Source organism: Rhagoletis pomonella, unplaced genomic scaffold (genome assembly GCF_013731165.1).
Source record: "Rhagoletis pomonella isolate Grant_MI unplaced genomic scaffold, Rhpom_1.0 Rhpom_scaffold_00030, whole genome shotgun sequence".
Lineage (NCBI taxonomy): Eukaryota > Metazoa > Arthropoda > Insecta > Diptera > Tephritidae > Rhagoletis > Rhagoletis pomonella.
Window position 1 is genome coordinate 215,826 of NW_023458584.1, and position 15,939 is coordinate 231,764.

The 15,939-nt window shown below is 36.9% G+C and overlaps 1 protein-coding gene across 1 annotated transcript; it reads right to left on the reverse strand.

Moving 5' to 3' along the window:
• Positions 1–12,132: 12,132 nt before the first annotated feature.
• LOC118749667 (cytochrome P450 6a2-like) lies at positions 12,133–14,486 on the reverse strand. The gene is made up of 2 exons (XM_036484465.1): positions 13,070–14,486; positions 12,133–12,548 (listed from the first exon to the last, which is right to left on the reverse strand). The coding sequence occupies exons 1-2, from the start codon at positions 14,154–14,156 to the stop codon at positions 12,133–12,135; spliced, it is 1,503 nt and encodes a 500-aa protein (XP_036340358.1). The 5' UTR covers positions 14,157–14,486.
• Positions 14,487–15,939: the final 1,453 nt, after the last annotated feature.

Below are 15,939 nucleotides of genomic sequence, written 5' to 3' on the forward strand. Positions count from 1 at the left end.
GACAATAAAAATGCTTAACTTTAGGCATTGCTTTATTTTTAACCCAACCTTCAAATATAAAGTGAGCTTTAAAGTTAAAGTTTACTTCAGAAAACGGCCCTAAATGTTAAATAGCATTTATTATAACTGACTTTTAAGTCAACAAAATTACTTTTCCAAAATCGATAAACGGTTACAAATAATAAAAAGAATATCGGACACGTGCTGCAAATCGTACGATTTGGAGATTTCTTAAAAAAACAATTTGAAATATTTATTACTTTCCTTAAAAATATTCAAAAATAGTTTGCAAATCGCACCGATGTATACAAATACAAATACAAAGTTTCCTGTAGGGTAAACCACCTGCAGTTTAAAATATTAGCACAATTAGTTTTAGTGAAAGGAAAGAGTGAGTAGTGGAGAGTTGAATAGAAAATCGAAAAAAATAAGACAACTTCGTAGTAAATGGAAAACAATAGAAGCACAAAAATGTGGTCAGGACTCCTGCCGAGAAGAGGGCACCGTTACGTGTCTGACACAATCAGGTACCAATATTGAAGAATTATGGCAAACAATTTGCGCTGGCGAGTGCGAATGAGGGTGTGCAGAGAACTGAGTTGTTGTTTTGGGCTGGGAATATAGTGAGAACGTCGCTATGTAACCATGTTGACATGCGTCGGATGTGGTGCGAAATTTACGTAAAGCTTGCCAGTTGAGGGCGTGTTGGTAACTTGAAGGGCATTTAATTGGATTTCGTAACTGCTAGCTTTCTACTAAGTAAGATGGTAGATGGGCAAAATAAGGTACGGAATTTTTTAATTATAGTTAAATTGCTTTTGAGCTCGAATTGATTTTAGTCATTTATGTTTGTATGTATGTTTCATAGCGCACGCACAAGGAAGATGCCCGTAAGTAGTTCTTTACATATTATTGACTGTTGTGATAATAAAAGGTTTGTTCGTGGAAAATATAGGTTCGTGCAGAAATTTGCAAGTTTCCCTGCCAGCTGGTGTCCACGGTTGCATTTCAAACATGATAAATTTTTATAGAATTTTTAAAATTCTTTCAGATTTACAAAAACAGGATATACATGTATGTATATTTCTTGTTGTTCTGACCCTCGTTAGCATAAATTTCAATTTCTTTACCATACTAGTTGTCGGGTTTCTTAAATCGACTCTGGTTGCAATTACATTCCGATTGCGAATACAATTTTTTCAGACGAGTTAAGTTCAAATCATTGGAATTAACTAAATTAATTATATCAACAAGTATTTACTTCCTTTTTTCATAAAAAAAATCGCTCGTGTTTATAAATTTTTACACGACACGACATAAACCGCAACCATGTGCCACAATCATATGTTTTTCGTGATTTCAACTTCTCTCAGGAGAACCGTCTCTTTGCGCTCTCAGTTTTTGAGTGATGGATAATTTTTTGGTCTGTAGGAACGCGATTTGGGCAAAAATCATGGTAATTCGTAAAAATTCGTACACATTTTTTTGCGCGACGAACAAACCTAATAATATATTGGCGCTAACAGAATAGGTTAGTATCTGGCCGATCTTTTCCTCCCATTTGTGGCGTGCGATTTGATGTTGTCACAAAAAAAGAAGATGTACCTAGAGTTTTTACGCCAACTCCGCAAGACGATTGTTTTTTCTTTATGAGAAGCATTACAGAATTAGACCCGTAGTTGTGCCCATGGGCGACTGCTATTTATTAACATTTTTTTTTTTTTGTTTTTGACGTAGAATACAGGCGCTAGCAGTCAACGACATAGCGTAAACGTACCTTGACACTGACACAGTCTACTTTAGGGGATTTGCGTGTTAATTAACTTAACTTAACTTAACTTAAGTTAACTGTTGAAAAAATTAGCTAATTTTTGTATTAACAAGATGCCCGAAAAACCGCCGGAATGTTTTTGCTTTTGTTCTTTTTTTTGTTTGTTGTAATATCACCAGATCCCTTCCGTTCATTCGATTTTCAAAAGTGATTTGTCAAATTAAAGAGCTTGGCCTGTAGATGTGCTATAAATTTTTATTTTCTATTTGTTGAAGGAGTTGCCACCTCATAAAAAATTTAAATTTAATAATTTATGTAGTGGATATCGATAGAAAAGGCTATATTTCTTAATTGTATGCCGGAGGGTTGCCACCTGTTTAAAATTCAAGTTCCACATTAACTAAGGAAATTAGAAAATTGAAATATTTGTCATGGGTCTCAGACGAAAGAGGCTGCGGTATTAAATTACTGCGGAGAGGGTTGTCACCTCTTTGCAAAGTTAAAATCGATGTATGAATAGGTTAAATAAATTACTTTAAATCAAAATAGCTTTGAATAAACTTTATTTCCAACCTACATGTAGGGGGGTTGCCACCGCAAATTATTGTTGCATTAATGGAGTTAGATAATTTAAAAATGTATCCCGATATGGGTCTCAGACGAAAAAGGTTTAAAACGGTTTTATTTGAAAACTAATTTGAATAGGGTTGCCACCTGTTTAAAAAATTAGATTCAATGTATACAATAAGATACTACAGTATGGATATCAATCAAAATGGCTTTGGAAAAATTGTATTTCTAAACAATATGTAGCAGGATTGCCACCTGTTTTAAAAATTTCGTTCAACTTAAACTAAGGAAATTAGACAATTTAAATACGTATCACGATATGGGTGTAAGATGAAAGAGGTTGGAGTTTGAAAATATTATGAAGAAGGTTGCCACTTGTTTACAAAAGTTAAATTTATTGTATGAAATAGGTTAAATAAATTACTACAATATGGACATTAACCAAATGGCTTTGAAGAGACTAAACTACACTTAAGAGGGTTGCCACCTGTTTTAAAAACAAAATTCAAATTGAATTAAGGGAATTCAATAATTCAAATATGTATCACAATATGTTTTTCAGAAGAAGTAGGGTTTTTACTAGGTTGTGGTTTTAAAAGACTTTGAACAGGTTTACCAACTGTTTTAAAGATAGTTTTTCTTCGAAGTATACATATGCTATACGTAAGTTATGTGAGTGATAAAAAGTTTTTAGTCTGAAAATTTTAATATTAAAAAGTTAATCCTAAACTATTTAATGATTTGAAGGAATTATTAAAAGATGGATATCAATTGAAACGGGTGTAAAAATGCTTAATCTCGGAACTATGCTTAGGAGGGTTGCCACGTATTTAAAAAATTTGATTTAACTGAATCTATCAGGTAATTAAAATAAATATCACCATGTCAGACGCAAGGTAAGTACTTATTTTTAAATTATTCTAAGGAGGGTTGCCATATATTTGAAAAGTTAAGCTTAGCTAACTTATACACAAGTACGAAGATGAAGACAATGTAAAGGCGAGCATAAACACGAACTTGAACAAGAAGACGAATACTAAAAAAAAAGTAATACAAATTTATGCATTATAAAACGAAATTTAAATGCATCGAAGTAATCACAGATAGCAATGGTCAAATATTAAGTAACAAAATATACTTGTCACGACATATACATACATATTTATTAGCTGATGACTCACATATTTGCAATTGCAATATGGATCTGCTTCTGTATTTCTGTTTGTTAATATTTTGAATTTGTATTAATTTATTCAATTCAATTCCATAAAATCAAAACGAATATTTCATGTACAGTTTTTAACTTGAATGCGCTCTAAATAATATCTCGTATTCTAAGTTAAAGTTTTGCGGCTGCACAGTCCGCAAGTCAAGACGAAGGCGCTGAACTGATCTCATTTTTTATTTTTGTTGTTAGTCAAAAAATGGGCTCGAACGCAGGCCCTGCGCGCTTCCGCACTGCTAACCACTACACCAAAGCGGCCGCCCTGTTGTCATAATATCTGTGGATAAATCTGCTCAGTTGATTCAATACTATTTAATTAAGTTTTCGCCGTTTTGAATATTTATTTCTAGGAATTAAATTTCATATTTATAAATATATTTTTTAACAACACACCGTCTCCCCGACTTGTGTAAGACATTTAATTTCTTCTATACGTTTAAACTTAGAAAACGCTCTACCTTAATTAGGCTGTTGATGACACAGAAAACAAACTGACAGCTGACATCACAGACTAATAAATTTAATTAAGTGTCGCGCACACATAAGGAGGTGATACATAGCGAAAACAATTAAGTGATGCTAGTAAACATCGTGAATATCTTGTAAACAGGATTTAGTTACGCTGTGCAACAAAAATTTTACTTGCTCGTTTATAGTTGGCGTAAACGATGAAGTCAAAGTTTTCTCGCTTTATTTTCTGAAATTCGGCTGAGATAGAAACTCTTTTAGTGATAATTTTTTTTCGAGAGACTATTAAAATATTCTTCAAGTTTATATATAAAATATCCCTTCTTGAAAAGTAATCCACAATTACTTGCCAGTATGGCTTTAGACAAATACTTTATTTTCTATAAGATATATTCTATTACACTGGCCAAAAAAAATGTTGGGGCAAATCTGTTAAAATCTGATTTCTATAATACATATATTCTCCGTAGAGTAAGAATCTGCTCATATACAATTTGCTCTAGTTTTCGAGATGTTTGGGATCAAACCTTAGGAGCTCCTTCGAGCCCAGGACTCTTGAACAAGAACTAGCTCTTCCCTTTTATCATTAAGATGCAGGAAGAGAGCTGTAGATGCTACTTTTGAGTAATGAAGGTTGTAGTTTGGAGTATCTTCGACATCTTCTTGAAATCCCTGGTCCAGCGGTTAAAGCAGAATGTCACCAGAAACGGATTGCTTATCGCTATTTATTTCTGTTTGATTCGTTCATCTGACGAGTGACCTCGGGAGCCGAATTGACTTCTATGCCAGAGGCAGGATCACTCGAGGCGTTTTCTGCCTTACTGGAAATAAGGACATTCTAAGGCAACCGATTTTTTTGTGGTTTGAGGGTAATGAAGTAAATCCGTAACTGAAGACTCCATTGATGGCAACAAAGAGTGGGAGAGATTCCTCGTTAATAACGCTGCTTCTCCTAATCTCAGGTCAGACCTTCACTACTTTCCACTCAAGGACTGGTAGTGCATCATACACTGCATAAGATCCAAAATGTATCCTGGATTAGAGGGTTTCTCCGAGAATAGAAAGTCCCCTTGTAGAGTCGAATCGGTGCAAGAGACCAATTTAATACGGTCTCGGTATGATTCAGTCGCGAACGGCAGAAGCAGGGCTAGGATTCTTCTGAAAAATACTCTCATAAAGCTGGCAGAGGCCTGCAAGGAAATATCCCCAATTTTGAGCCGTCAGGTTTTCATCCGGGTGTACGCTGTCCATTGTGATCGGTACTCATACTAACCGTGAAGATATCCCGGGTGGCAGCAACGCCCCATTCGGAGGTGCTTTAGAGCTGCGCTCATAGCCGCTGGCATGAGACATTGATTTTAAGTTCACAAATACTTACTGCAAGCCACCTATGCAACCACGTTCCAACAACAAAAAAGCCCAACTGCTACAATAGAGTCCCCCGGCTCCAATGAAGCGTATAAAGAAATTAAGTTTCTGATTTTTTGATTGGCTTTCATTACAGTGAATTTTACAACAAAAATAGCCAAGGTAGGAAAAAACATCAAAACGCCGAGATAAACTAAAACCCGCTTATGTGTGCGATGCTGAAATAGAATTGGCGGGGTAGGAAGTAATCGTATCTTCCCAAGTGTCACAACATCATAATTTATAACTGTCGTTGCTTGTCGTTACCAAGCTAATCGTCGTTACCGGCGTTGATGTGTATGTTTGATGTACAGCGATAAAGTTGGGTGGTTGGGGTTTGTGCAAACTTTTTCATGCTATCACTGACTGACTGGCTCTCTCATCCGTTGCTCTTCATGCTGCCGCTGTATATCTTAATTTGCCGGTTGTCATTTTATAGCGAAGCTAATGGTGGAGAAGACAGTGTCGGTAGTGTAATTGAATAGAGGTGGGAAATTAGTGAATCATTGAAAAGGTGTTATGAGATTTATATCTATTTATATGAATTTTTTATAAGAATAATTTTGTTCAAAAATGTAATACTGGCGTGCTTCTTTAATGTTTTATAAATTTGCTTGTTTATAATATGGTATGGTACATTTTAATTTACTGTATATAAGTATTCAGAAGCCTATCAGCCAGCATTCTACGGGTATCAATCGCCACGGAGGTGAGGCTACAAGAATGCCTAACGTTCATGAATATGAGTTGTACAAATTGAATAAATAAGTAATTGGGCTCGCGTTGTCGGTGGTTTTGCGGTTAAAAGACGCGTTGACAGATTGCGACAAATTGATTTTAATTAACTTTGCCTGAGAAATTATTTTGCGGCCTTTACGGATATTATTTATTTATTTGTATACATACGTGAGACGAATGAGTTAAGAGGATCAAAGTTTTGCTGGCTAAAGAAAGTAAATTTTTAATGCTTTTGATTTATTTTACTTAGTTATGAGATGAAGTTCTTGAGTGGATGTGAAAGTAAATATGAAATTATTTGAGCCCTATTTATTTCTCAAATCGTTCACGATGTTTATTGAAATACTATCAAATACCCGGCGTGTTAAACTGCGCCTTAAAAGTTTCTTTTTGTTGTTACTCTTATGGCTTCATTCGTAAAAAAACAACATAGATTTATAGAGCTTTATGAAGGGAGATTTTCAAATAAATGTTCGATTTATAAATGTGAATTTTGGCAATATATTTTCGACGGTATTTAGAACGTAGGTAGAGTATTAGCTTTCCCCTGGATATTTTATTTATAACCTTGAAACTTGAGTCTACATATCGCACAATTTTTCTCAGTGAAAAGCTGAACCAGTATGCAAAAATTCCAGTTCACGAATTATTATTGAAGAATAAAAGTCATACCATTTCGTTATGGACTATAATTGTACCAGTTCTCCGCAGTGAAATACCAAATCAGCTAGTAAAAATACTAGTTCATTAACTAGTATGTGCTAAAGCGATGGTCTACCATTTCGCCGATTTCGAACACTTATACGATCGGCGTCATCTGTCTTTGAATTGCCAAAACCCAAACTAAAAAGCGATTCATTGCTTTCCTCTGGTTCTGAGATATCAGGTTCGAATCCGCTTGGAGGTGATTGAAGTAAAGTAAGTCAATTATTTTAATTTAAATATAAAATAAAAATTTCAAATTTATTTTCATTTGTAAACAAGTAAGAGCCATATCTGAAGAAAATGGCTAAACCGACTCAGATCGACGTTCTGATCATATAACTATACATTTTAATGGGTCTATCTGTTATTATTTTGGTACTTACAAGTGTAAATATAACGAAAGGGATAGAGGTAGGAATATAAACAATATATAACCTTAAGCTTATAACATTATGTTAACTATCCTATCGTTTTATTCTCATTTTTAAACCAATGAAATACATGTCTATAGTATTTTGATTATGAGACAAACTTGATACATATTTATGTATGTAAGGTAAGATTCACTTCTCCAGTGTGGCCAAGCTGCGCTTACTTTTTCTTCTTTATTTTGTATGGCACGGTGAGAATTTGGCAGGAATCACATGAATTTAGGTCCGGCGAGCTAGCGTGTGCTTTGAGGCAAGCACACTCCATGTTTACACGCGGGTGCCGTAATGGAAATGCAGGCGCAGCATGAAGATGGCCCAATACTGTAGCCGTACGTAGCATAGTGTTTTTTTTTTTTTTTTTTGAACTACAAATACTCATTTGACAATTGCTTAAAATGAAGTCTACTTATCTTTGCTGCTCTACTGATTTAATAGCATTAACAATTTACTAATACTGTGTTTGTATGACAAATGCACGTATGTAATATGTGCATATGTACGAGTGTAATAATGTATGCTTGCATATGCAAATCTGTCTTTTGTATCAGTGACTGTGGTATGTCACTTTGTGTGCGCACAGCGTGTGGCATTTAAATGCTTATCAATTAATAATGCGCTTAATTGCAATTACAATTTCACTACTGTATACAAATAATTTGTGTACATATACATATATATATATATATATACAAACCTAGCAACGTAGATTCACGTTTGTTTGTTTGTTGTAACAATAATTATGTCACATACACAAATTAAATCGAATGAAATTGAATGGAATTGAATTGAATTGAACTGAATTCAATTTAAAGTGCAATCTCTATGCCACATAGCTAAATGTTTGTTTACCACCACGGCTCAATGACGACCGCTAAGCGCAAACGCATTGTTTTTGTTATTGCATATTTATCAAGCTAATGTACACACAAGTACGCGTATCATGCGTGAATGAATACACACAGACTTGTGAATACCCAGCAGTGAAAGGTAGTCGTTCTGCACCAAGTAACTTACAAACAGTTTGCTATGCATCTCAAGTAACTTTTTTTTTTTAAAAAGGTTGGTGTAAATTCTTAGGTTATACATTCTAAGATGGGAGGAATTCTTTTTCTACAATGAGAAAATAATGTCAAACTAAGACAATAACGATTTGGCGCCAAGTGATCTTTTGTTTAACAATTTTTTTTCGCTTGAATACGCTCTTGTTGTGCACTTGGGTTAGATTGGGTGGCAGTTCCGGAAGTAAGGGGCTCACTTAGACAATAAGAAGATTGTCCTCGGTGATTGCACATTATGAACGGGACCCAATACTTGCTCGATAAAACGCGTTGGCACGGTGTAAGTAAGTATACGGCTACCAGAGCTCTTTGGGCTATTAAGGATTTGCGAGGCCAAGTATTTCAAGCTTAGCCAAGCGAACGCTGAACACCTAAGAAGATAGTTTTGAGGTGACTCCACCTTGTCACCTTCCAAGTAACTTTGACACAAGGGATCAGGTAGTATGTCCAACTTTACTGCGTGAAAACCGATTGGACAGTGATCGGTTGAAACCCCAAACCCTACTAAAAGTGACAGCTGTGTCTGTATAAGTGTGAGCAGTGCCCTCGACCGCCCCTGTCCACCCTCGGCCACAAAGACCTTGCTCCCTGCCATATTCGTCAGCCATCTAGTTTCGCGTAATATCGCTGAGACCCGGAGTCCAACTGAGCCGAGGGAAAATGGGGAAATGAAGAAGTTCCTAGAAGCCATTGTGGTGACGCAGTAATCCGTGCGATCAGGGATGAAATCGACGCCTCCAGTACTCCAGACTGTCCAGTTCTTAATTCGGTCGACCAATTGGTTTCCTTGAAACTAATCGGCGATTACCTGCCAATGTCAATAGGCACTAGGTTCAGCATTACGTTAAGCGCCAACGTAAGGGTGATCCGTAGTGATCCTCTAATCCAATTAAGGCAGCGTAAAGCACGCGCTCGAACTGATTCCTTCCTTGCCCTTTCCTCGGTGATTGGTCTCCACGAAATCTGCCTCCTAAGGATTAAGCCCAAGAATCTAATGCTGTCAGATAGCTGTAAGCGCTGATATCCAACAGACGGAAAACCAGCGTCAGAGATTTTATACCCTCTAGTGAATAAGGCTAGTTCTGTCTTACTTGGATTGGCGGCGAGGACACTTCTGGCTACCCAGTTGTTAACCGCGTTAAGATACCATTTGGTCAGTTCGTAAAGGGTATCCCCATATTTTTAGCTTTAACCATGAGTACAACATCGTCTAATGCAATGTCAATTCAGTGAATTTCAAGGGTTAGAACGAATTTTTCAGGCGATGGTCATCCATATGGTCAGAAAGGCTTCTCTCCAGTAACCCACCGGAGCGGAATTTCATTCTGCACTTAACAAATATTTTTTCATAGGAATGAATCACAAAGTAATAACTTTTGTTACATTGTACGACAATTTTGTTTTATTTCTTTTGGCAAACTTATGAAACCAAGTGTTTCTGAAAGTCTGGATTGTATATAGGAGAGCAATTTCTCAGTTTTTCCAGATTGGCGATTTTTAGGCGTTTTTATTTTAATTTAAAGTTGGTGGTCGCAAAGCAGCGATGTCCATTTTTGTTAAAAATTATCGGACCAGCAGAACACTGCAGCACTTTATGCCAGTTGGGGAACCAGTTAACTTTTGCATCAGCTTGTGTTTTCACTACAGCGTATTGGCTGGCGTTTGTCAACCCCTTCGCTGTTGTGATTTGATGCGGGTACACTGACAAACAGCTGACATTCACACGTGTCGCCAGCGTCTTGTAAGTTGTCGTGTAATGTGTCAACTTATCATTTAATTTAATCTGGTGTCATAAAGTCGCTATACAATTTGCACGCGTATGTGTTTGTGATTCAGGCGTTGTATATGTGTCTAATTAAGCGACGTTGTAGGCTGATGTGTTGATTGTTAAAAGGACAGCTTGTAATCTAAGTGTGGACATGAGTATAATGTTGCAATAATGCGCCTGCAGTATTATTGAAGAATCCATTTAAGATCGGTAGAAGAAACCTAAATTCGCATAAGACAAGTAGACTACGAAAGTTAGCTTGGATTGTAACGGCTGCCCTCATTCAAATCTTAGATGATATCAGACGTTGGAATAGCAACCTTTTGTGATACTGTTTTGGCTCATTGTTGATTGCGTTCGTTTGCCTAGAAATGGTACCAAATGTAGAGAGTTTTGAAAGGATAGTGGATGATTATGTAGGTGGTTGGTATCACACCAGTAGGCTCTCCGCAGCGCAATATGCCTATACGTAAGGCAAATCTACGGAAACCTCCTTACACTCGCTCGTCGGGTTGGTTGAAAGGAGCTTATTACATAAGGGTTAATATCTTAAGACGCTTATGCATATTCTAAGCTATAATATCACCACGCTAAGGAATTTCACAGAGAGTAGGGCACCCGGAATGAATCCCGATAAAAGCAAAGTAATTCTCTTTACAAGAAAACACAGGCTCCCCACAGTCTCCCCGCCAATTTTTAAGGGTGTGGGGATACATTTGAATGAGAATGTTAAGTATCTGGGACTCATATTAGACAGTAAACTTAAGCGGAAACTGAATATAGAGGCAAGAGTTAGGAAGACCAGCGATGTATTATACACTTGCAAACGTCTGTGGTCAGGCCAATACTAGTATATGGAATCCTTGTACGGTGGCCGTCTACTCAAAAGGCAAGTTACCTAAAACTACTGAGTAAGGTTCAAAGAACAGCGCTTTTATGCATTTCAAGTACCCTAAGGATCAGCCCAAAGATATCGCTATAAGTCTTAACCAATTTGACCGCAATAAATCTTGTAGGAAATTACGTGGCCGCCGCTTCGGCCCTCAGACTAAAAAGTATGTTGCTATGGAAAGATAAGCGCTCCGGTCACGCTTACATTCTGCATACTGTCGGGAATTATTACTAAGAAATGACTACCCCTCCTCTAAGACTACCGCACAAGAACATAATGGAAAACAGCAAGACCATGGAGATGGGGGAATTGTCTTTTGACACGAATTGATTCAAGCTAGACAATAGGGTTGGCAAATAAATAAGGAAAGGACAGAAGAGGGGCTCAGCGTCTCAAGAGGCCGCTCATTGGCCTCATTGGAAAAAATGTTACTCTAGAAATCGTCGTCTCAGTTAGGTTGTTGAAAATCTCTGAAATCGGGCAATAGCCCTGCCCACCTTCCACATAATGGTAATTTACAGAAACACGAAAACTGCGATAAATTAGAAACTACTGAAAATAATTGACTCAAAATCAATGATAATCATAACCACAGAGCAGAAAACTAGGTTATTACAAAGTTTTGGATTTTCGGCTTGGCCCACTTGTGACCACAAATATGTGTCTCGGTAACCGGTTTAGAGAAAGTTGGAAGGACAATATTTGAAACCAAACTTATACTTTTTTACTTGTTTATACTATAGCTCGTATACCAATGAATGCAGTGAAAGTAACAATTTTGTTTAGCTCGCAAACAATTAAATTAAAATGCACTAATTGGCTTAGCCGAAGACAGCACGGCCTTTACATGTTTTATTTTCAAACTATGCGCCATCAAAATTTATTATTATGCGGTAGTGCGTGATTCGCTTGCGGCACCCAATTGCTTAAGATCGGCCCTGTATACATACATGTAATAGACAGTGTACCTATTTCTTTTATCACGCACTAAAAACGATTTCTTATCTGGTTTGTTTCTCAACATACATATGAAGATATGTATAATCTTAACAATTAATGCCCATTTGTAGGTACATACTTAGTATGTATGTATGTTTGTTTACAACCGTTCCACTTTCAGCCATACTCCGCCGCGTGGTACTAGCACTATGCTATATTTAGATATCTCTATTTGTTTTGGCGTTTTCTCGCAAAAACTAAAACGATAAGATTTCAACAGCGTTATCAATCCAACACGTACTTGCATGCGTGCAAAGCGTAGGCCAATGCAATTGCGTGGTCCATCGCCAAAGCCGAGAAAAGCTTGTGGATGACGCTTTTGCACTTCCACTGGATCGAAACGTTCCGGACGGAATTCGTGTGGATTATCATAAATATCCGGATCGCAATGTATCTCCTTGGCTGGTATGAAAATGCGTGTGCCCTTCTCAAGTGTAATGTCCGTATCGGGCACCTTGTAAGCTTCGACTGAGACACGTGTAATCGATCCCAATGCAGGATATTTGCGAAGTGTTTCTAGAAAGAAGAGAAAATGAAGCGGTTGTTATTCGAGCACATACGTATGTATAAAGTTAGATCAGTAATTCAATCATTCAAATAACTTACTTTAACCCTAGGACGCATACGATTAGCCTCTGGAGCTCACTCGCTTTTATATTATATTCGAAATTAGTTACAAATTAATTAAAACACAATAATATGGGCATACCAATACCATCCGTATTTTAAAGATGCCTAAATCAAAAATGTTTTTAATAGAGTTGCCACTTTTTTAAAACCGTACATATACGCTCAAGGTATGCTCTATTCATTCCAGCGTATTTCGGAATAGGGTTGCCACCTTTTTTTTGCTCTAAGAATTTTACTTAATATTAATTATACCTTGGCTCAGCAAAAAAAAAATGGGTTCTTTCCGAAATTGTCTGGAAAATACTATAGACTAGGGCTGTATGGCCAACTTTTGTTTGCTTGATTCTAAGAAAGTAAATACAGTCTAATACAAATAATTATCGACTATATTATTTAGTGTCACTTACCGGTGATCACCTGATCCAAGTAGGTCATTTCCATCATCGCCTCGTAAGTCAACTCGCCGCTGTACCTCTCCAGCACTTTGACAATTTCAGCTCTCGCTTTCTCCTGCACATGCGGATTCTTGGCCAACTCATATAGGCCATAAGTCATATTACTCGAACTGGTCTCAAATCCAGCAGCAAAGAAGATGAATACCTGCGCTGCAATATCCTCCATTTTCATGGCAGGCATACCGTTATCGTCCCTAGTATTTTTCATCTCAATCAGCATGTTAATAAAATCGTTGCGTTGAATTTTCTGTTCCTCACGCAAACGCACCGTGTCACGCACCAGACGCATTATAAACTCTTCAACCTCTGTATTTGCGCGCTTAAATTTAAAATACTTTAGTATCTTAAATATCCCCGGATAGGTGATCAAAAACAAGCGCAGGCGTATTGAAAGAAAATTTGGATAGAAAATTTTCCGTCCAATGCGCCGAAATTCTACGTTAGGATCTTTCAAACTATTACATTCTACACCAAAGGCACAAGTGCCGATAACATCGGTAGTATAGCGTGCCATCATGTCGTGCAGCTCAATAGCACCGTCCTTGGCTTGCGTCAATTCCTTGCTGAAGGCCTCATCAAGCTGACGTGCCACCGCCACCAGTGTGGGAAACATAAACTTCATTTTGGCCGATGTGAATGTGGGTGAAAGTTTGATGCGCAATGGGCGCCACCTCTCACCGTGCAGAGCAAAAAGATTTGCGTCGATTGAATTGTCAAGATCGGAAGTAAATTGAAAACGATCGGTGAATTTATTGAAATCTTTAATAAGAATAGCCTTCACCAAATCCAAATCGAGTATTACCAACAATGGTTTGGTGAAGATGTATGTACCAACAAATTTGGCCTTGCCACGAAATTGCTGATAGGCATCGCTTACAATTTCCGTTCTCGGTATGCTACGCAGGCGAGAGATGTTACCAAATAGAAAGTTCATTTTCATCTGGGGTACACCCAGCAGCTCCCAGTATTGATACTTGTAGCGCAGGTAGCTGATCAGCAGCGAGAAAAGTGTGGTGAATATTATAAGGTAGAAATCCATTTTGTAGCGCTGGAGTTGGCAGGAATAGTCGTAGTGGAGGAGAGATTTTATTTTTTTTTTAGCTGGTACAGATAATTTTCGGAGTTTTCACTTTTAGTAGTTATTATTTTTATTACGAGTATTTTCCTTTATTCATAAGCGTTATGTCAATCGCTGATTACTTAAATCACGACTATTTTCGCTATTTTTCCAACTTTCCTTTACTTATTATTAGATTATTATAATTAAAATTCAAGTCTTTATTAAAGCGCTTTCAAATATTTAAAGCACTAATACCTCTTTTGTAAAATGTTTCCGCGCGCCTAGCTCTTTGAACGCCTCAAAGCAGTAGGCGTATTCTAACCGACTGTCGTATAGAATTGCAAAACTCTTTTGCTTACTAAAAATCTATACACGAGCACCTCTGTATATTTGTAGAGGCATATACATAAGCATATATGTATACATATGTACGTCTATATGTAAACACTTAAGATTTAATCTATATATGGCGGTATGTTTGTGGCTATCGTACGTTATTTCATTTTCATACACTGTTTATTTATCTAGCATTATCTCGAACAAAAACAATGCCAAATTTTTATAAATACCTGTTTTTTACAATGATTTCTTTTTCACTAGAGTTCGTCTAGCATTTGAAATTCAACCACTAATGCTTGAAATACAATACCGGCGAAGGGCAAATTTCGCTGAATTGGGCGAAGCTGTCGTTCACCCTTCGCCCAGCTATTTCGCCTATTTAAACAAAATCAGCTGGTACCATTTGGTCGCCTTTATGATTTGGGTGACCATATTTTGGAAAAAACTAAACCATACTTAGAAATGAGGAAATAATAACAAATATAAATGTAAAACAAAGAGTGATTATTTCATTTCAATCAACAAAAATACGAATTTTTATATTGTTTCCTTCTAAAACTTTAAAATCAAAAAATAAATACATACGGCCACCTTTGCACGTACAGCTGCCATCGCTCAAAAGGGCGATAGAAATAAATCTATTGCTATGAAACGCCGTCGAGCGAACTTCGCATTTCGCTTTGGTTGTGGCTTGTGGGTGTTCTAATTTTGACAGCGAGAATTTCGCTGTGGTAAACTAGCCGTTCGCCGGCACTGTATTTCAGCTATAAAGTTGAGATGAAATGAGGTGAGTTAGGTTGAGGTGAGTTAAGGTCAGTTGAGGCGAACTAAGATGAGTTGGTATGAGGCGATTTGAAACACTGAGAAAAAAACGCGTTGTAAAAATTAAAATTTTTTCCGTTTAAAAATTTTCGTATTTAAATCATGTGAAAAGTGTTCAAAATTGAATATTTCCATTATACAAACACTACGTATAATGGAAATACTCAATTCAAATACGCCCATATTAAAATGAAGCATCTTTCACTGCACGGATGGCGTTTTGCACGTCTCGGATGCTTTTTCATATTTAATTAAGAAAGTATATGTAAACAAAGCATATACAGCAGTGGCAACACATACACACATACATGATACATGTTTGTCTGCGCAAATGCACTAATCGCGCGCTGTGATATTGATTCAAACCCAACATTTTAAAACACATTTACATGTATGACTGTAGCTGAGTGTGCAAAGACGCTTGATAAAGTTGGTTGCTGCCCAGAGGGTCTGGGTTCAATTACCATCAGACAGATCACAAAATTAAATTTATTTTTTTCTTCTTAATTACGAAAAAGCATCTGTGAACTTCACAACGACTTATTTTATAAAGTACATACTCAAATTTGAAGCGAGTTGGGCTGGTGCTCTTTCATATGCG

Coding starts and splice junctions, on each gene's coding strand:
- LOC118749667 (XM_036484465.1), bottom strand. CDS start 14,156: ATGGATTTCTACCTTATAATATTCACCACACTTTTCTCGCTGCTGATC. Junction 12,549..13,069: donor CTTGGATCAGGTGATCACCG/GTAAGTGACACT, acceptor TCTTCTTTCTAG/AAACACTTCGCAAATATCCT.